The 23,454-nt window shown below is 32.8% G+C and overlaps 1 protein-coding gene across 1 annotated transcript; it reads right to left on the bottom strand.

Annotated features, from left to right (window-relative positions):
• Window positions 1–22,437: 22,437 nt before the first annotated feature.
• LOC139887883 (uncharacterized) lies at window positions 22,438–22,746 on the bottom strand. The gene has a single exon (XM_071870931.1). The coding sequence runs from the start codon at window positions 22,744–22,746 to the stop codon at window positions 22,438–22,440; it is 309 nt and encodes a 102-aa protein (XP_071727032.1).
• Window positions 22,747–23,454: the final 708 nt, after the last annotated feature.

Here is a 23,454-nt window from a genome sequence, read left to right as displayed (position 1 = left end):
ATCGTTCAAATCAAAATCATAACAGTAATCTAAAACAACAAATCTAAATCAAAAATCTTTAACACCATTTGTTGTGCAATTTGTAATTGTTGTGATGGTGGGGGGAATTTATGTTGATGTGTCATTGTTGTGAGATGGAGGGAACGTTATGATAAATATTTTTTTGTAGTGTTGTGGTGATTGAATTAAGATGACGTGGCATTTATTATTCATGTGTTTAAAAAGTTAACTAATTTAGTTTTTATAACGTCTAATTAATTAAATTGTAATTTTTAAAATATTAAAACAAAAGAAAATATTAAAACACACTCAGTTAAAAATTACGAGTACGAATTATCAAAAGTCCTACAAACTAGAACACGAAAAGCGTCAATAATTTAAAGTCTTAAAATTTAAAAATACAATCACATAAATCAAATTTAATATTTTCCGTCAAATGAGTCCTGACTCATGTAGCCTGACTCGACACTACTCGAGTCGAAAGGGACCCGGTTATAACTCGATTGGTCTAATTGTGCCAGATAAAACTCAATTCGATAAGGGCGTGTGGTGTCTTGACTCGTTCTTTTTGTGCATCCCATACGATATCCGTAAATTGAAACTTCAACTCTTTCTTGTCTTCATCAAACTATACTATATCTAAATATGTGTATGGTATTTCTTTTTTGAAGAAGATGTTCAAGTTCGATAGATCAAAGTCAGTAACGTCGACATCGTCAAATGGTTCTTTTCCCACTCAACGTATGGCTTTCAGTCATATGTTGCTCTACCCCCGTAATCTACATCAATGGAAACTTTGGTGGGATTTATGGTTGAGAAGTATAAAACTAATAAGAATTGTGTTGAAAATGACGTGGAGTGTGCTTGAGAATGATATGGAATGTATTATTTAGATAGAAAAATTGATTTAATTTTTTTTTTTTATATATAAGATCATCAACGGATAATTTATGAAGTTTGAATTGCGTCCAGCCAATCGGAATAAGCCACGTACACCTTTATTTCGTTGTAGTCATCGTGGTGCGCCCTAAAACGACACAATTTCTGTTGTGGTCGTTGTGGGGCAACAATCTTGGTTAGTTGTTCCACTAAGTCTAACATCTAAACCTTATTTTCCAATTTCCAGTACAAATAATCAAGAGATGTCAATGTCAATGTTGTGATTCATCAGTTTTGTTTCGCACTCAAAGGAATAATCTGTCAAACTAATTTCATCATCTTCCACATAAACCCTCACCACCATTCTCTATTCATATTTATATCTCTATAAAAAAATTAAACATGAAAACTCAAATCCCATCTGAGAAATTTATAAACCCCCGTGAATCTATGGGAATACCGGAAAAAGGTATATTGATGGGCTGTACACAAAAAACTAATCGATTATCAATTTTCCGTGTTTTGATTATAGGAGTTTGAAGCACCGCCGCAAACATCTACGTATGAAACTAAAACGTCGCAAAAAACGATGAAGATGATATTGATTATCGGAGTTTGTCGTCGGAACCTGGATTTGCTGTTGAATTCGTTCGATTGAAGAACCCTCAACCGAATTCGTGGGTCTACCAATCAACGAAGTTTTTACCGGTGGATGTAACCCGCAGTTCACTACTGTCAATCGAATCGAACTCACCACCGTTAATTTTAAATCGGAGCTACTACCACCCACCGTGAACGCTTGCATTTTTTGGTGTTTGAATGAACCAACTTTTGATGGATTTTAGGTTACATGAATCATAAATTAAGAGTTTACCGATTCAGCTAATAAATTTATGTTGTCTAATTAGGTTTATATGAATAGGAATATGAATATCATAATTTAGGAATTTTTTCAATGTCTGTTGCCATTAAAGAAATGGGAAAGAAGATGATAGGTAAATGACGAAGATACCCTCATGTGCTAAGCACGTGAGAAGAAACAACGGAAATTTCTAACAGCCGTCAATAGGACTGTACGCGCAAGAAGTGCAAACCATGAGGATTGTCCACATGAGAACAAAAGTTTAAGGGCAGAGTGCATAATCTGTACAAATCACAGGGTTGTCCATGTAATTTTGTCTTATTCATAATTAGAGCACAAGGTGTCCGTGTCCATTTTGGAAGCTGAAATTGACTGACAGTGTGTAAGGTGGAGGTGTCCACAGTGTCTATTTCAGTGTCCATTTCGGTGTCGATTTTCATATTTTGTATTTTATTTTTATTTTTTAATACCTTTTTATTCTTAATTATTGTTTTTTATTAATTGTGAAAAATAAAAAAATCATTAATAATAAAAAAAAATGATTAAACCTGCAGAAAAAAAAAATGATTAAAATTATTGCTTATTCCATACTCAAAATTATCTTCATCTTCTACCTACAGCCAAATTCAACCTGCAGTAAAAAAAAAAAAAAAAAAAAAAACCTGCTCTTTCTTCTTCATCTCAGCAGCAGCTAGCAAACCTACAAAAAAAAAACCTGCTCTTTCTTCTCCAACGGCTCTTAATTTGAATTTGGACCCCACAATCACACCCTAAAATCACCGTCGGTTTTTGGTGGCTGGAAATCGACGGCGAGATCGACGCCGTCACGGTGTCGACCGACGGTCGATCTCACCGTCGATTTTGAAGGACGGTGAAAAAATTAAACGGGCACCGTGTGCTCTTACTTCCTCCATCTCAAAAAGACATTACCATTTGACTTTTTATTGGATTTAAAATATATGAATTGTTTAATTTAACCTTAATTTAATTTTATTATAAAGAGTAAATAATAAATAAATAAATTAATTGCTATTTTAATGTTAGATTTTCAAAAATAAAAGGGATTTAAATGAAACTTTATTGATTTTTAATCGTTATCTAAAGTAAGTGATAATTAGTTTAAGACAAACAAAAATAATAAAGTTAATTCAGCTTTTTAAAAATCGAGTATGTCAAATTTCTACTTGTCAAAAAGTTAGAACAAGATAACCAAAAAGAGTTTGACCCGGACAATGCGGAGGAACTCAAATCTACTCCCTCCGTCCTAAAATAATTGTCCTATTAGACTTTTTAAAGTCAATTTATTAAATTTTGACTTTAAATATTTATTGTTGTATACTATAGAACATTTGATGAAATTTATATCAATAAATTCATTTTCGAATGCGTTTTCATTTGGTATAACTTTCATTCGATATTATATAACAAAAAGAAAGTTACTCAAAGTCAAAGTTAAAGACAAAAGACTCAAAAAGTCAAAACATAATAATTATTTTGGGACGGAGGGAGTATTAGACTTGTCCCAACGGTAGTATCATAGCTAACGTCTCTTTTCAAAATAAAAAGACACTATGGTGGATGTCGTGTCTTTATTTGTCAATAAATAGAAACAAAGTAAAATCGTCTACTGCAAGAAGCTCAAAAACGCTCAAGTGGGACCAAAAAAGAAGAGAGATATTAATATAATAATTGGATGAGAGTTTCCCCTTATTTAATATTAGTATTTTATTATGATTATTATTTAAAAGATTAACTTGAAATCAAGTGGGTCTAGTCTTTTTGAAAAAGTATATTATGGTTGGTAGGGTTTAGTCTTTTTCAGTTTTTGTAAAAAATGTTGACGTGGCGCTGATGTGTAATCCCGTCTTTTTAAAGAAGCATGTTATAGTTGGGAGTGGTCTTAGTCGTAATGTAAAAACAATGAATATATAAGTGCTAATTGCATTAGAATAAAAAATGATATGAAAGAAAATTTCTAGAAATAAAAATATTAAAATTAAATTACAAAAAATTAATAAAACTAAATGTTTTCTAAACTTCTAAAACAAAATTTTAACACTCACGTTTAAGTTTTTATTGAAATCAAAGATAGGTGGATCCTACAATAACTTCTAAAACAAATTTTAATGCAGGTGTCCTTTGAGTTTAAATAAGCTACTTCTTTTATTTTAGATGTTGAAAAGAGGAACACAAGTTCATAATTGGTCAACAATGAGAGCATTATACACATCAAATTGAAAATATTCTGAACAAATGTAAAAGTGATATTTTATTTATTCATAAATATTTAAATTTATGTTACATTTTAGGCTATTTGCCTATTAAGCAGGAGTTCATTTGACAAAAATGTAGTCTAAACTGAATTTCCTTGTTTGTTGTTAATTCGAATGTTGAAGTGTTTTTTTTATTTAGTTTAAACTAGTAGCCCGGGGGGGGGGGGGGGGGGCGCTTTTTAGCAATTGGTTAAAGTAGTGATTTTACCTATACACATTTAGAGGGTAAGCTTCAATATTAGGCATTCAGTTGTTCATAAATAATGCATAACATTAGTATAACTAAAACAGATAGGCAAAACTTACCAGCTGCCGCAACCTCATTTCTGATAGTCGGAAAAAGTTCATCCAAAAGAATAAAGCGTACTATCCAAGATAATAATTATATTAGTTCAAACAAAATCAAGATATAATTAGCATCTAAAAATACCTTTTTAATAGATTTTACGTGCAAATACAATTTGCTTGTACCTGTTATATCGAAGTGTAATTTTTTTTAATTGAAGTCCACATTCCTACTGAGACATTGATTGTAGCAACAACGTCGGCAACTTCGGCAAGTTGTGTGTGCGCTTTTGAGCCATGCTATTAATGTTTATTGTTTCAGTTAGAATTCCAACTGGGCACCAAAAACATCAAAGATGTTACAACAGCAACCTGATGCGTCCCTGTAAATAACCAAAACAATTCTGAAGTTATAAAAGCTAGCTCAAACCAAGGTCAATTACAAAAGCATCAAAAGCCCATCTAGAAACCATGGCAACTCCCAAAATCCAGTAATTTGACACATTCTCACTTAAAGGAATTTATTAAAAAACTTCAACTTTAAATCTTACCCTAAATAATACAACAGTAAATATGAAGATAACCACTAAAAACATGTGACGAAAGTGATCAAGCATATTTTCACGGGGTCAAGGTGAACCTACGCTTGAGTGCATAAAGGGGTTAAGGACTAACAACATTCGGACCTCCGACGCTTAGTCGTGGATAACCCACGTCGGTATCGTTTTGATCCCTACAGGGTGGTCGATTTGAGAGTCCACCAACAACCTAGCATACGAGGTTGAGTGGCCCAAAGACATGAAGGTTTCATAGTTCAATATATACCTGAAAGTCTTAGAGAGATCGTAAGAAGCTTTGTTCGTACGATAGAGATTTGTATGCTTTCAGTTTACGTATCAGTAAACGAATGAATGTCTAGGGTTTTATGAGCTATGTATTTATAGGCTCACGAATTAGGGTTTTGGTAGAATCCCTTCCCTAATTAAATGCAATCTCATCCTTAACCAACTTTCGTTATTTAAGGAATAGAATCCGTATTCATTATATCGTACATTCCTCTAGAATGTACCGGACCCATATGCAAGTAAACGAACTCGCATCAGATGGTATAGACGCATAGTGTGCGGCTATACCCGTGACACACGCCTTTGTGTGTGATTTAATGCCTTGGATGCGCATCCGCACAGCCTTGCGGATTTGCGTATCATTAAGTCCCCCAGTTCGATGTTATATACAAATGAAATAAAGTGTATGACGTCGAACTAGCAAGAAATAATGGATACACAATTGAGCTTTGCAAAGTCGCTAAACCAGAAAAGCATGCTTAATAGTGACAATATAAGTATTAGTCAGATTTCAATTGTAACCGGACAGCTCTGTGAGAGTATTTAAATATATTTGCGTAACCGGATACTATTGTAGCATTTAATGCAATGTATGCGTGCAGTCACCAACATGTCTTTTCGGCTGCAATACCACTTACCGAGGTGACAACTATCACTATTTACTGAAAAGGTAATGATTGTAATTATACAACCGCCTGTTGATGCTAACGTGCACCGGACCTCTTAACAAGGTAATTAGCCTTAGATTGATACACGTGTACGGCTGTCATTATACCCGCGTTTCCTTTTAAGTCTAAAAATTTGCTCTATAAATAGCCTTTTGGCTTTTTCGTATCTCACCGTCTTTTTCCTTTTCGAGACAATCTTCTCTGGTCATCTTCTCTGCCAACACTTTGAAAAAGGTCTATCTTATACTTTCATGCTTTTGCATATTGCATCCCTATCCAACAAATCTTTCCTAACACGTGGTTTTGACCATTCGTACGGCAGATGAAGTTGGAATCATACACGCCCAACCCGACTGTTGACTCGGGTAACCAGTCAAGTTCACCAGCCACCCGGTCAGATTCACTACCGTCATTGTATCATACACCCGGTACAGGGGGATTTTGTAACCAAAAAAGGTTACCTGGCGGAGGTATGAATTTCATCCGACGACCGTTCAATTTTCCTGAAACATTATGGCATTTATATACCATGTTGATTATTTTTGCAGGTCCAAGCTGTTTAGCTCCGCCATCAAAGCGTGTATGTACCAACCCAGAAGATCTTTCTCAATTAATTCCGAATGTCGACGAACTCCTGAAGGTGTCCCTACCAGCATTCGCCCAACAATTTTCTTTCCTTCAATCGTGTGCCCCCCAATCATTGATCCAGAAGCCTTCATCTCTTTCTCCTACCGAGGAGCTATATATCGACAAACAATCAGCATTATTCAATTTTGCAAAGGATCTCAACCGCTTGCAACTAAAGTCTACCGCTCTTGCACATCCGTCTCAGCCATCACCCACAGAGGTTATGCTGCAATAGGAGAATGCCAAGCTTACTGTTCAACTTGCGGTTGCTGTGACCGCACACAAACAGGCTGAGGATCAAATTAATGTCATGATGTTCAAAAGGAATCAGGAGGAGGACCAGCACATGGCTGAGAAGGCTTTCATGGAGTCTGAGATTGCGGCCTTTTTTGCGAAGCTTAAGGAGGCAGAAAGTCATGTCGTGTTTCTGAATGAAAGCTTCGGCTATTGGATTTCGGCACAGGAGTCCTGGGGCGCTAAACACGGTGTTATTAAAGCGCAACACGACATTCTCCGGCAGGGCATTCCGACAATTGTTCAACACACTCTCGACTACAAAGCGGTCGAGCAGCGTTTTGGTGCAGCCATGGTTGCTGCCCGCGCGTATGAGCGTACCCTGTTTTGGAATGTTATTTGCCGGGAGATGTGCCTACCTCCAGTAACTCCCCCTAATATTGCCGAAATGCTTGTTGATAGGGCCAAAGAAAAGTGTGATGAAGCTTGTTCCCAACTCTAACATATTCCAATCCCCCGCCTTGAAGCTCTTGTTAATGATCCCAATGTCTCCTCTCAGGAGATAGTGTCCGACAAACTCGATTGAGTTTGTTAAGTAACCTTGGGTGGTTAATTCCTACTACCCATGGTGGCTTATTTTTTGCCAGCGAGGGATGGGCCTTGCAGTCTCGGAGGTTTCGCATCCCTATAATATATTTTCTTTTTTTCGTTTACAGCGGGGTATGCTTCTGATCGCTGCGTGCGAGGATGGCATATCCTCCTTAGTGTAGGGCAAACGTTCTCACCAATTGCCACCTACTTTTTATTCTTTAGCTTACAGCTTATATTAGGTTGAATTTTGGTACGTATCCCGCTTTTATTCTAAGCGGTTTATTTTGCACTCTCCGATTGTAAATGATATCTTTTGATTTAATATAATTTATATTTCTATGAATTTTATGGTTAAGTTGCATTTATTGTGTTTTTACGAAATCAAAATGGAGGTTATAATGATTTGTTACAATATGATGCATTCAATAACTCATATGTAGAATAAATGCCATGATTTCTTGACGGGAGCGACCCTTCAATCATTTCATGATCTTTTTACTCTTGCGCCAACAACCTAATGTTGCACGCGTACTAAAGCAAACCAATGCTTATAATTTTATACTCAAGACTTTTATAAAAAAAAATTTTATAAGTATGTGCGCATATACAATTCAATGTAACCTACCCGCACTATAGACAAACCAATGTCTATACTCAAGAGTCTTCCGGCCACGCCAATGTCCGGGTTATTCAAACAAGTAACCAAACTTGTAATTTATAGTCTAGACTGTGCAAGTCTCCGTCTTGCGCGGTGTACAAGCGTTTGAAACAACCCAATGTTTTACTACTGTAACCATTAAAAATAGTATTAGTAACCAAACTAAACTATGCCACTTGAGACTCGGAGTGCGTCCCTGTGCAGCTTAAGGGACATGCAATCAACAAATGTAAAAATATATAAGTTATTAGCTTAAATTGCATAATTCAATTTATTTTAAACATATGTTTTGATCAGCACTTAGCTGTCATGTTTACAATGGAAAAAAGAAAATTCACATGATAAAAACTTTAAATAGTTGTCTGGGGTGATCAATCCCTCTGTGAGTTTTTACATGTAGCACCGTTTCAGTGTCTGAGCATGCCAAGTGCGCTTTATTACTCTTCCATCCAAACTTACTAGTCGATACGCCCATGTATCGCTTACGCCAATAATCTTGTAAGGTCCTTCCCACTTAGGTCCGAGCTTACCCGTATTTTCTGCCCTGCTTGCTTCGTTTTTTCGCCATACCAAATCATCCAGTTGGAAAGATAATGGTTGAACGCGCTTGTTATAGTAGCTTGCGATTTTTTGCTTGTTGATTGCTTCTTTTATTGCCGCCATTTCTCTGCGCTCTTCAACTAAATTTATATTTTCACGCAGTTCTTGCCTGTTGCTACTTTCATCGAAGGAAGCAATGCGCATTGTTGGCACATTTATTTCGGCGGGTATTACAGCCTCGGACCCGTACACCAAACTGAAAGGTGTTTCGTTAGTTGCGCCTTTTGGAGTTGTGCGGTGCACCCACAAAACGTTAGACAGTTCATCTATCCAACCCCTTCGGCACAATCCCAATCTTGCTTTGATTCCCAAAATGATATCCCGATTCGTAACCTCACACTGACCATTCGCCTGAGGGTGTGTGACTGACGTAAACGTTTGCTTTATATTCAATTCTTGGCACCAGTCTGTGATGACCCGGGAATTTCCGACCAAAATTTAAACTTAATCTTTATATGATTTCGATAAGATAAGCAAAATCTGTAATGTTGAGTCTCGAAAGTTTTGAAATCTATATTCATGTAATCAATTACCCTTTGACCGTTCCCGACGATTCACGAACAATTGTGTATAAATAAATGTGTAATTATATATATATGTATATATATCTAAATTAATATAAGTGTATATATATATATATATATATATATATATATATATATATATATATATATATATATATATATGGTATTTTGAGTTAATAAAATAAACTTTAATGAATTGGAATTAAAATGTAAAATGATGAATAAAATAATTAAGTTACTATTAAAATAAATATATACAAATATATATATATATATATATATATATATATGATTTATATTAATAATTATTTGTAATATATATAAAATATATAAATACTAAATAAATGCTATCAGTATTATTATTATTATTATTAATTTCATTATTATTATTAAAATTAATAGTAATGTTTATATAATTAAAAATATTATGTCTCCTTAAATATTTAAGTTATAGATAAAAATAAATACATATATACAATTAGATAAATATATAAAATACAAAATATTATATACATATATATTTAGATAAATATCTATCATTAGCTACTGAATTCAAAATCAAATTGACATCACTATCTGACTTTTGAAATTGACTGTTAAATTACTCCATCGATTTCTCTGACAGTACCAATCACATCTACTTCTCTTCTTGATGCTAATGAGAAATCCCAACATCACTTTCTTACTTACAATTAATTCATTGAATGTACTTATTTATCTATTATTTTTTTTGTTGTTATTGTCTAATTGTTGTTATCTGTCGAAATCAATCAACAATAACACAATCCTCAATCAAATTTTGTGATGTAATAATCAATTCATGACAACAATATTCTATTATAGAGATATGTGTATATGTTACATGATCATACTATCACCTCTTTCATTTTATGGATCCACAAGATCACAAACCATTTCTCATATCATCTTCTTCATTACTACAAACACTATCCATAGTCCTCCACTGCTACTACACGAAAGTCCATCATCATTCTCTTATTCTTGTTTATGCTATTTCTCCTCCTGTGATCGATCATCACCCCCACCGTTGTTGGGCAAGATTAAACCACCATTCATCACCAAGGTAAGTCACCATCTATCCTTCCCAAATGATTGTAAACCAACCATCACCTTTCTGTTTTTAGTTACTATTATCATTTAACCTTGAAACCATACACCACCATCACTACTTACTAACATAGCTGTCTTCGGTTTAGTTCCAACAAAACCAAAACCACTTCGGTTTCTATTATTCGAATCACTTCAACAACCACCAACTGAAGATCCTAAATTGTGGTTAGACTTGAGGTAAACTGTTATACACATATGTACTATATATACTCTGTAATCTCACTCAGTTAATATTAATTTCTTCAAGCATATCCTCTCATACACTTCACACACCTTCATGGAAACAACCGCCATTACCACTCTCAAACCACCATGGCCTTCTACCATTATTAGCTACAGCTATATTCGATCTTCTTACATCTATGTCTAAGATGCGAATAACTCAACCCACCACCTTTTATCAACAAACCGTCATCAAGATAAATCTCTTGTTTCTTCCATTAAAACACCACCTTATTATTTAAATACCCTTGTAATGATGCAAGATAGGGACATATATGGATACAGCGTTGAATTAGGACATTGGATCCAAACTCTTGGACAAAGGTGGCGAACCATTATTAAAGTATTAACTCCACTAGACAACTTGCTCCACAACTTGTGTCGATTTAATCTAGACAAAAACACCAACAACACTTCTTCCTAAAAACCTCAATTCGAGCTGTAAACCAAAATGAAAGGAGTGGGTCACAAGCCATATATTATATATATTCACAAGTATAAAGTTGTCATTGATTGAATTAAAGCATCTTATAAAATGCCTTATAAAAATACGGAACATATTGTGCAAGTGGGACATCTGATAATGAATATCTACCTAAAGCTTTTTCTTTTGCTTGTTCGGTTCTTATGGTGGACCGAGATACATACACTCAACAAATGGATTAATTATACTTGATTAAATAAATCTAGTTATATTGCAAGTGGGAAGAAAGTTTACATGATGTGGCCGACTACTAGTGTTACACGTTTGAATTTTTTTTTTTTGTGTTTGACGTCGAGCTCAAGGGAAAAGCAAACAAGCCGAATATATTCTTGTTCTGTTGGAATCGTTAAACTATAATTGGGTTTACTAAATTGCTAATTGGGTATTACATGTTTGGGCCATGATATTTGGTGGGATTATACGATTTGGTTTTGTAAATAAGCAGTTAAACGAAGCTGAAACGAGATATATTGATTTGGGTTAGGGATTATAACAGAAAAACAAACATGGTCCGATGGTTAAAGAGTGTTATGGGTTTCGAGAGGTCGCGGGTTCGAGTCTCGGCCATGACGTTTATTTTTTTAGCTTCCCTTCAAAGGTTGTTACATTTATTATTATCATTATTATTAATTTTATTGTTATTATTATTATTATTATTATTATTATTATTATTATTATTATTATTATTATTATTATTATTATTATTATTATTATTATTAGTATTAGTATTAGTATTATAATCAAACATTATTAGTATTATTGTTACCAACAAAGTCATTATTAGTATTATCCTTATTATAATATGATTATCATTATGAGTATTATTTTTATCATTTTTATTAGTATTAAAATTATTAACTATAACTTTAGTTTTAAATATATTTCGTATATAACATATAACTATATTTTTATGAGCTTAAACTAAAAAGATAGATATTATAAATTCGATACAAACCTTGAATATATATAGAAGTATATATAATAGGTATACTACTTTTACTAATAAAATAGTTTTTGTTCATTTACGTTTTAATATAACTCGAATTTATTAAAGATGTTATCATAATAAAAATTATAAGTATTTGAAAATATTAATACTAAGTACTTATCAAAAATATTTTAATAAAGTACATAATAGATTATTATGATAATTTAATATATAAAAATAAATATATTTAAGTAATTATTAATATTAAATTTAATATCACAAGTATATTACAAATATCAAAAATATAAATTTATTTGAATATGATTATATGTGTTAATATACATACTTAATATAGGTTCGTGAATCCGAAGCCAACCTTGCATTGTTCAATGTCGTCATATGTATTTTTACTACAAAATACAGTACTGTGAGTTTTATTAATCCCTTTTTAAATGCTTTTACAATATATATTTTTGGGACTGAGAATACATGCGCTGCTTTTATAAATGCTTTACGAAATAGACACAAGTGATCGAAACTACATTCTATGGTTGGATTATTAAACCGAATATGCCCCTTTTTAGTCTGGTAATCTAAGAATTAGGGAACAAACACCCTAATTGACGCGAACTCTAAAGATAGATCTACCGGGCCCAACAAGCCCCATCCAAAGTACTGGATGCTTTAGTACTTCAAAATTTATATCATGTCCGAAGGAGGATCCCGGAATGATGGAGATATTCTTATATACATATTGTGAATGTCGATTACCAGGTGTTCAATCCATATGAATGATATTTTGTCCCTATGCATGAGACGTATATTTATGAGAACTGAAAATTGAAATCTTGTGGTCTATTAAAATTATGAAATGATTATTTATGTTAAACTAATGAACTCACCAACCTTTTGGTTGACACTTTAAAGCATGTTTATTCTCAGGTATGAAAGAAATCTCCCGCTGTGTATTTGCTCACTTTAAAGATATTACTTGGAGTCATTCATGACATATTTCAAAAGACGTTGCATTCGAGTCGTCGAGTTCATCAAGATTATTATTAAGATAATAATAATTAGATATATTATGAAATGGTATGCATATTGTCAATTTTCGATGTAAGGAAGTTTGTCTTTTCAAAACGAATGCAATGTTTGTAAAATGTATCATATAGAGGTCAAGTACCTCGCGATGTAACCAACTATTGTGAATCGTTTGTAATCGATGTGGATTTTGTCTGGATGGATTAGAACGGGTCCTTTCAGTTGGTATCAGAGCGGTGGTCTTAGTGAACCGGGTCTTGTATTAGTGTGTTTAACTGATAGTCATTAGGATGCATTAGTGAGTCTGGACTTCGACCGTGTCTGCATGTCAAAAGTTTTGCTTATCATTTTTGTCAGAAATCATCTGCTTATCATCCTTAGGAAATTACCTGCTTATCATTCTTAGTCTAGACACATATTACTGCAATGATTGCATGAATAGTGTATAGACAAAATTCGTATCTTAGGGTATCTGCTAATTCATATCTTAGCGTATCTGTTACTGTAAACTTTGCCTGACAGCTTCCGTAGATTCCTCTGTAACTTATGAGATTTTAGTATTATATATGCATATGTAAATTATGTATTGCAGGGTACTAATCTACATCCTATAATATATTTCTTATTGAAAATCCTTCATCTAATCGTACGAGATGAATCCCTCAACCAGTTCGAGTCCCTCAGATTTCGATAGTTATTCCGATAGTTATTCCGACAAATATTTCGACATCGATGTTCACCTAAGCTCCGAAAATAGAGTCATCGGCATGAATCAACCAATCAGCCATTATCAATTCATCTGATGGGTTCGTAGTTGAATTAATTAATGTAAACGCGTAGAAGGTAATCCCTTCCGCCAACCGGATTCACCTCTTGACAATGAACCTGAAGCGTTTACCGGCGAACCTGTTCGAGACACCATTTTCAGTCTCATTTTCAGGGTAACTCGACAAGATTATATTCTATCCATAATTCTGAACCTTATTCATCCGCTCGTTCCGACCGACAATCATCCCGGAGCAATAAGTCAACGAACTTCGCGCTCGAATAATCAATTCGGAGGATATGGTGCAAAATGTACCAGCTTCAGCAACATCACCGACACCAGCAGTACCATCAATAACAGCACCAGTACCACCAACAACCCAAGTTTCAACATCACACGCCTCAACATCTCATTCTGTACCTCGAGTATAATCATCGTTCTACGTATCGTTCTACATCCATTATCTTCGTTCTTCATGGCGATTATGTAATCTTTAATGTTATAGAGATTATGTATTCTAATTTTGACAGTAAACCAAATGAGATTAATATCATATTAACTCATTAAATCTATATTACATCTGAAGAAAATATATATGTAAGTATATTTTCATAAAGATTGTAATTAAAAATTCTTTTGTACAAACTGCTAATGGTGAAAATATTTTAACGGGTAGGTAATACCCGAAGAATATTTAGATTTCACATTAATAAGTTACACTGTACATTCTTCGAATCTGATTCAACAGTCATTTACTATCCGATTTACATCCACCGATATACGTATTCGTTCACCGCAGAATAACCCTTTTCATTCAATTTTAAATTTGGATTTTGACCTATCGGAATCCAACAAGTGGCATAATGAAGAAATAATGGACACAATAAAAATTGATTAGAAACAGACTAATTAACAATATAAAATTTTGTTAAGAAACCACGCTAACAAGATCCTAGCTAACTGTTCCTAGCAAACTGGTTACATTTTATTTATCACAAGTTAATTATCACAATTTACATTCTCGCAATTTTAGTTATCGTCATTTAATTTCTGTTATTTATTTTACGCACTTTATTTATCGTCATTCTGTTATTTACGCATTTTAAATATCGGGACACGTATACAATGTTTTGACATATCATATCGACCCATCTATATATATATATAGTTTGAGTTGTGATCGAGTCTGAGACGTATACGGGTCACGATAAGTATTAATTAATTCGAATATTATATATTAAACTATATATGAATTACCGGACTGTTACTGTGGACTATCAACTGTGGACTACCAACACTGGACAATTAAAATGAATTAAAATATTGATTATAACATATGAAACTAAACAATTCTTCAAGTTTGCCACTTGATTTCATTTTAAACCCCATTCGTATCATCACAATTACAATCTGCGTTCAAACCTTTCATGATTCTTGAAAACACCTCAATCGATAGGATGAATCAACCGCACCTCATCTACGAAAAAAAAAACAGATTGATGCATTTAGTTATGCATCTAAAAAAACTTTTGGAAACTGAGTAAACGTTTAACACATAGTTGTGCTAATTCCTTTAGTGTTATTATTACCCAAAATAACTTGGTAATTCCTTTCAAAGTAGCAAATTTTGTCACAGCTCCAGCAAATCAACTTCGATTTTTCGTTCGAAACAACCTTATTATCACCTTGATTTATATGTATGCTCTTTTATTGTTACCGGGGAACCTTTTATATTCCACCATATTACCGTCATCGTTTAATCATCTAAAAACACAATTCTCTTGAAATCACCTCAGATCGATAATCAATGATTCATATATGGTAGCAGTAAATGTAGAAGAATCGGCAAGCAGTACTTTGAAAACTCACAGCATATCTACATCAACAGTTATATGTATAACATTTATCTCTTAGAATAATGATCTTCCATTCTGAAATTCTGAAAAGCACTCAGTCACAAATCAATACTCTGAATGTTAAAAAAAAAAAAAAAAACTGAATGAAGTAGTAGAAACTGTAGATAACCGTAAACGACCATAATCATCGAAAGTTTGATGATAAAGATTAGTATGTGGAAAAGTTCAGAAAAGTTGGAACTGAAAAGCGGATTGAGCTAACCATAAAGGAAACCAAGGAGAAATACAAGTAACATACCCTAAATTCATAGAACCCAGATAAATCTAGATCCGTTGAAATCTTTAGAGAATATCTTGCTCCGAAGTCATGTTAAAATCTTGCGGAAAATCTTTCTCCATCAACCATCGGACTTAGAAATTCCAAAATATCATCATCAATATCTTCGATATTTCTGAAGATATTTTCATAAATATTCTCGTTCGAAATTATATACCTCTTCGTGATTCCTGTGTATCATTATATTGGAAACATTCAATAGAAAATTTAGTACCGAAAAGTAGATTATGCGAAACTATGAAGAACGCCGTGGACAAATCGCAAAGAATAAGTTTGACTTCAAAGAATCCAAATGATTCTGTTTCTGATGAAATCTTTAGCGAATACCTTGCTTCCGAATCTAAACCTTTACGGATAAATCTTCTTCATCATCCATCGATATTAAAAATTCCAAGATATCATCGTATCTTTCATTATAAATATCCTCCATATTTCTGAAGTTATTTTCATAACTATTCTCATCTGAAATCAATAATCTATTCGTGCTACCAATGTTACATCATATAGAAACTGTTAGTTTCTATATTCTATAAACTTTCGAGCTTAAAATATGAATGTTTTTGAAGTAGTGTTGGGAACTGATGCATGAGTTAGTATAATATAATGACACTTGATCAGCGTAATTATATTACAGTAAGTCATGCTGAGTTTCTATTGAAATGTGGTGATGGTTCACAGTAGGTCATACCATCATCATGTGCCATGTTACACGACTCATTCATTCTACTTCACCTCCTAACATATCAAGAAAATATATTCTTGATAGTTCTATTCTCAGTAATTATGGTAATTTGACAAATCAAATCGTACCATTACGATTTCCTTCTTAGAACATTAACAATGTTCATTCCGAAGTTTATATCTGCAAATTCGGAACCATTACAAGCGATGTTTAATCGTAGGAAGAAGAAACGAAGGGACAAAGTTCCAAAATATAAGGGAAAATATAAAGCCCAATAACAACACAAAAGTTACAAACCGTGGATATTAATACGAATAGCAATATAAAGACACGGTATAATTAAGAATAATATCCCCCCTAGGCAATAGTAGAAGTAAACAGATTTTCTGGTAGAAGATTGAAAAGAAGGATGACAGATACATAGATAGGAAAATATCAAGAATCAGAACGGGATGGAGCATTTCCCCAATATTTTAGAAGTAGGAATAGAGGAAGAAAGTATAGGAATGGTGAAAGTAATGGAACGGAAGAAGTTCATTTATAGTGAAAATACTAGACAAAGAAATCAAGGCAGATTTCCGCATTAATTATAGAGATCTTAATTTCCTTATTCGCCGAAAAATCAAATCTTTTAGATTTCGAAGATTTTCTTTAAATCCCTTGAATTCCGGAATTCAACCCTGACTCTGTCAAAAGTTAAGATAAATCTTTACTTTCCTATTTCACTCTTTGGTGGTAGCTTCATTCGTACTCTTCGAATAATCGAAAATTTTTATCCATATTACTCAATGGAGATAAAACTCAATTTATTAACTCATATTCGTCATGAAAACATTTTTATTGTTAGCCATGACTACCTCACTCAAATTTCGGGACGAAATTTCTTTAACGGGTAGGTACTGTGATGACCCGGGAATTTCTGACCAAAATTTAAACTTAATCTTTATATGATTTCGATAAGATAAGCAAAATCTGTAATGTTGAGTCTCGAAAGTTTTGAAATCTATATTCATGTAATCAATTACCCTTTGACCGTTCCCGACGATTCACGAACAATTGTGTATAAATAAATGTGTAATTATATATATATATATATATATATATATGTATATATATCTAAATTAATATAAGTGTATATATATATATATATATATATATATATATATATATATATATATATATATATATATATATATATATATATATATATATGGTATTTTGAGTTAATAAAATAAACTTTAATGAATTGGAATTAAAATGTAAAATGATGAATAAAATAATTAAGTTACTATTAAAATAAATATATACAAATATATATATATATATATATATATATATATATATATATATGATTTATATTAATAATTATTTGTAATATATATAAAATATATAAATACTAAATAAATGCTATCAGTATTATTATTATTATTATTATTATTATTAATTTCATTATTATTATTAAAATTAATAGTAATGTTTATATAATTAAAAATATTATGTCTCCTTAAATATTTAAGTTATAGATATAAATAAATACATATATACAATTAGATAAATATATAAAATACAAAATATTATATACATATATATTTAGATAAATATCTATCATTAGCTATTGAATTCAAAATCAAATTGACATCACTATCTCACTTTTGAAATTGACTGTTAAATTACTCCATCGATTTCTCTGATAGTACCAATCACATCTACTTCTCTTCTTGATGCTAATGAGAAATCCCAACATCACTTTCTTACTTACAATTAATTCATTGAATGTACTTATTTATCTATTATTTTTTTTTGTTGTTATTGTCTAATTGTTGTTATCTGTCGAAATCAATCAACAATAACACAATCCTCAATCAAAATTTGTGCTGTAATAATCAATTCATGACAACAATATTCTATTATAAAGATATGTGTATATGTTACATGATCATACTATCACCTCTTTCATTTTATGGATCCACAAGATCACAAACCATTTCTCATATCATCTTCTTCATTACTACAAACACTATCCATAGTCCTCCACTGCTACTACACGAAAGTCCATCATCATTCTCTTATTCTTGTTTATGCTATTTCTCCTCCTGTGATCGATCATCACCCCCACCGTTGTTGGGCAAGATTAAACCACCATTCATCACCAAGGTAAGTCACCATCTATCCTTCCCAAATGATTGTAAACCAACCATCACCTTTCTGTTTTTAGTTACTATTATCATTTAACCTTGAAACCATACACCACCATCACTACTTACTAATATAGCTGTCTTCGGTTTAGTTGCAACAAAACCAAAACCACTTCGGTTTCTATTATTCGAATCACTTCAACAACCACCAACTGAAGATCCTAAATTGTGGTTAGACTTGAGGTAAACTATTATACACATATGTACTATATATACTCTGTAATCTCACTCAGTTAATATTAATTTCTTCAAGCATATCCTCTCATACACTTCACACACCTTCATGGAAACAACCGCCATTACCACTCTCAAACCACCATGGCCTTCTACCATTATTAGCTACAGCTATATTCGATCTTCTTACATCTATGTATAAGATGCGAATAACTCAACCCACCACCTTTTATCAACAAACCGTCATCAAGATAAATCTCTTGTTTCTTCCATTAAAACACCACCTTATTATTTAAATACCCTTGTAATGATGCAAGATAGGGACATATATGGATACAGCGTTGAATTAGGACATTGGATCCAAACTCTTGGACAAAGGTGGCGAACCATTATTAAAGTATTAACTCCACTAGACAACTTGCTCCACAACTTGTGTCGATTTAATCTAGACAAAAACACCAACAACACTTCTTCCTAAAAACCTCAATTCGAGCTGTAAACCAAAATGAAAGGAGTGGGTCACAAGTCATATATTATATATATTCACAAGTATAAAGTTGTCATTGATTGAATTAAAGCATCTTATAAAATGCCTTATAAAAATACGGAACATATTGTGCAAGTGGGACATCTGATAATGAATATCTACCTAAAGCTTTTTCTTTTGCTTGTTCGGTTCTTATGGTGGACCGAGATACATACACTCAACAAATGGATTAATTATACTTGATTAAATAAATCTAGTTATATTGCAAGTGGGAAGAAAGTTTACATGATGTGGCCGACTACTAGTTTTACACGTTTGAATTTTTTTTTATTTTGTGTTTGATGTCGAGCTCAAGGGAAAAGCAAACAAGCCGAATATATTCTTGTTCTGTTGGAATCATTAAACTATAATTGGGTTTACTAAATTGCTAATTGGGTATTACATGTTTGGGCCATGATATTTGGTGGGATTATACGATTTGGTTTTGTGAATAAGCAGTTAAACGAAGCTGAAACGAGATATATTGATTTGGGTTAGGGATTATAAGAGAAAAACAAACATGGTCCGATGGTTAAAGAGTGTTATGGGTTTCGAGAGGTCGCGGGTTCGAGTCTCGGCCATGACGTTTATTTTTTTAGCTTCCCTTCAAAGGTTGTTACATTTATTATTATCATTATTATTAATTTTATTGTTATTATTATTATTATTATTATTATTATTATTATTATTATTATTATTATTATTATTATTATTATTATTATTATTATTATTAGTATTAGTATTAGTATTAGTATTAGTATTAGTATTAGTATTAGTATTAGTATTAGTATTAGTATTAGTATTAGTATTATAATCAAAAATTATTAGTATTATTGTTACTAACAAAGTCATTATTAGTATTATCCTTATTATAATATGATTATCATTATAAGTATTATTTTTATCATTTTTATTAGTATTAAAATTATTAACTATAACTTTAGTTTTAAATATATTTCGTATATAACATATAACTATATTTTTATGAGCTTAAACTAAAAAGATATATATTATAAATTCGATACAAACCTTGAATATATATAGAAGTATATATAATAGGTATACTACTTTTACTAATAAAATAGTTTTTGTTCATTTACGTTTTAATATAACTCGAATTTATTAAAGATGTTATCATAATAAAAATTATAAGTATTTGAAAATATTAATACTAAGTACTTATCTAACATATTTTAATAAAGTACATAATAGATTATTATGATAATTTAATATATAAAAATAAATATATTTAAGTAATTATTAATATTAAATTTAATATCACAAGTATATTACAAATATCAAAAATATATATTTATTTGAATATGATTATATGTGTTAATATACAAACTTAATATAGGTTCGTGAATCCGAAGCCAACCCTGCATTGTTCAATGTCGTCATATGTATTTTTACTACAAAATACAGTACTGTGAGTTTTATTAATCCCATTTTAAATGCTTTTACAATATATATTTTTGGGACTGAGAATACATGCGCTGCTTTTATAAATGCTTTACGAAATAGACACAAGTGATCGAAACTACATTCTATGGTTGGATTATTAAACCGAATATGCCCCTTTTTAGTCTGGTAATCTAAGAATTAGGGAACAAACACCCTAATTGACGCAAACTCTAAAGATAGATCTACCGGGCCCAACAAGCCCCATCCAAAGTACCGGATGCTTTAGTACTTCGAAATTTATATCATATCCGAAGGAGGATCCCGGAATGATGGGGATATTCTTATATACATATTGTGAATGTCGATTACCAGGTGTTCAATCCATATGAATGATATTTTGTCCCTATGCATGGGACGTATATTTATAAGAACTGAAAATTGAAATCTTGTGGTCTATTAAAATTATGAAATGATTATTTATGTTAAACTAATGAACTCACCAACCTTTTGGTTGACACTTTAAAGCATGTTTATTCTCAGGTATGAAAGAAATCTTCCGCTGTGTATTTGCTCACTTTAAAGATATTACTTGGAGTCATTCATGACATATTTCAAAAGACGTTGCATTCGAGTCGTCGAGTTCATCAAGATTATTATTAAGATAATAATAATTAGATATATTATGAAATGGTATGCATATCGTCAATTTTCGATGTAAGGAAGTTTGTCTTTTCAAAACGAATGCAATGTTTGTAAAATGTATCATATAGAGGTCAAGTACCTCGCGATGTAACCAACTATTGTGAATCATTTGTAATTGATGTGGATTTTGTCCGGATGGATTAGAACGGGTCCTTTCACAGTCACTAAAAGGGTTTTCCTCAAATTGCGTACCATTGTCGCTCACTATTTCATTTGGTATTCCAAACCGACAGACGATGTTTTCCCATACGAAATTTCGAATTTGCTTGCCCGAATTTGTCTTTAGTGGTTTGGCCTCTACCCATTTCGTGAAATAATCAATGGCCACTACCAAAAATTTTACACCCCCTGGTCCTGCGGGAAATGGCCCTACTATGTCGATTGCCCATTTGCAGAACGGCCATGGGGATGCAACTGGTATCATAGGATGTCGCGGAGCTTTGCTTACTGGTGCATGAAGCTGACACGATTGACACTTGCGATTTACCTCTGCAGCATCTCTATACATTGACGGCCAGTAATATCCAAGCCGCATTATTTTGGAAGCGACTGTTTTGTGTCCTGAATTCAAAGCGCACATTCCCTCATGTACTTCCCGTATGATCGACTCCGCTTGAGTTGGATTGAGACACCGCAAATGAGACCCCAGAAAAGACTTTCTGTATAGGACTCCCTTGTCTAACAGATACATTGGTGCTTTCATCTTAATCTTTCTTGCTTCACTTGAATCTATCGACAATGTACCTTTAGTTAGAAATTCTATTATTGTTGTCATCCAACTTCGCTCTTCTTCTTCAATCGCAGCTGAAACACTATTCTCTTCAATAGATTTTATCTTAACTTCCTCAACCCAAATTTCTTTCTTAAAATGACTGAATGTTAACGCGGCTAACTTGCTTAACACATCCACCTTTTTGTTCAGCATCCTTGAAATCTGAGTTATCTAGAACAAATCGAAGTCAACTGCTAACTCTTGCACTAGTCTTAAGTATTTTTGCGTTGATTCATCATGTGCTTCGAATATTCCATTAAATTGGTTTGCAACCAACTGCGAATCAACGTATACTGACAATTCTTTAACCTCCAGATGTTTTGCTACCCGCATCCCAGATAACAATGCTTCATATTCGGCTTCGTTATTTGTGACGGGGAAGCTGAATCGCAGTGCGAAGGTATATTCTTCCCCCTCTGGACTTTTTAGGACTATTCCTGCCCCTGCGCCTTCTGGACCACAAGCCCCATCTGTGTGCATTTCCCACAGTTGTTCGGGCGGAGGTGGTATTTCTTTTGATTCATGCGAGACCTCGATATCTCCGGCTGTTTCAGCCAGATAATCTGCTAGGACTTGTCCTTTTACCGCACTTCGTGGTGAGAAGCTTATCTCATGTTCTCCCAATTCAATAGCCCATTTGGCCATGCGACCAGAATTTTCTGGCTTATATAGCACCTGCTTAACAGGCATCAGCGAATGTGAATTTGCTAGAACTTATCAAGCAATTTTGTATTTATTAACAACAAAAAGTTGTGTGTCATACCTGCTTTATCGGTTGATCTGTTAGAACTCTTATTGGGTGCGCTTGGAAATATCTCTGCAAGCGTCTAGCCGTATGCACGAGTGCATAAACTAATTTTTCGATCGCAGGATAATTTAATTCGCTCCCTGTCAAAGCTTTGCTAACGAAATACACAGGCATTTGCACCTGTCCGCATAGCATAATTATATATTTAAATGCCTATTGAATGAAAGTTGGCTATATTTAATTTTATAGTGCGTACCTGTCCTCTGTCCGCTATCAACACTGAACTTATTACTTCTTTTGATGCCGCCAAGTACATTATCAACGTTTCTACAGCAATTGGCACAGTCATTGTAGGCAGCTCCTTCAGCAATTTTTTCATTTCCTGAAACGCCGTTTCTGCTTCCTCCGTCCACTTGAAATCCGTTTTCTTTAAGCAATTC

Source organism: Rutidosis leptorrhynchoides, chromosome 2 (genome assembly GCF_046630445.1).
Source record: "Rutidosis leptorrhynchoides isolate AG116_Rl617_1_P2 chromosome 2, CSIRO_AGI_Rlap_v1, whole genome shotgun sequence".
NCBI classification, from domain to species: Eukaryota; Viridiplantae; Streptophyta; class Magnoliopsida; order Asterales; family Asteraceae; genus Rutidosis; species Rutidosis leptorrhynchoides.
Note: the sequence above shows the minus strand (reverse complement) of the source record. Positions and strands in the feature narration are given on the sequence as shown.

What these genes read in the sequence shown, in the direction of transcription:
- LOC139887883 (XM_071870931.1), bottom strand. Translation starts at nt 22,746, where the DNA reads ATGCACACAGATGGGGCTTGTGGTCCAGAAGGCGCAGGGGCAGGAATA.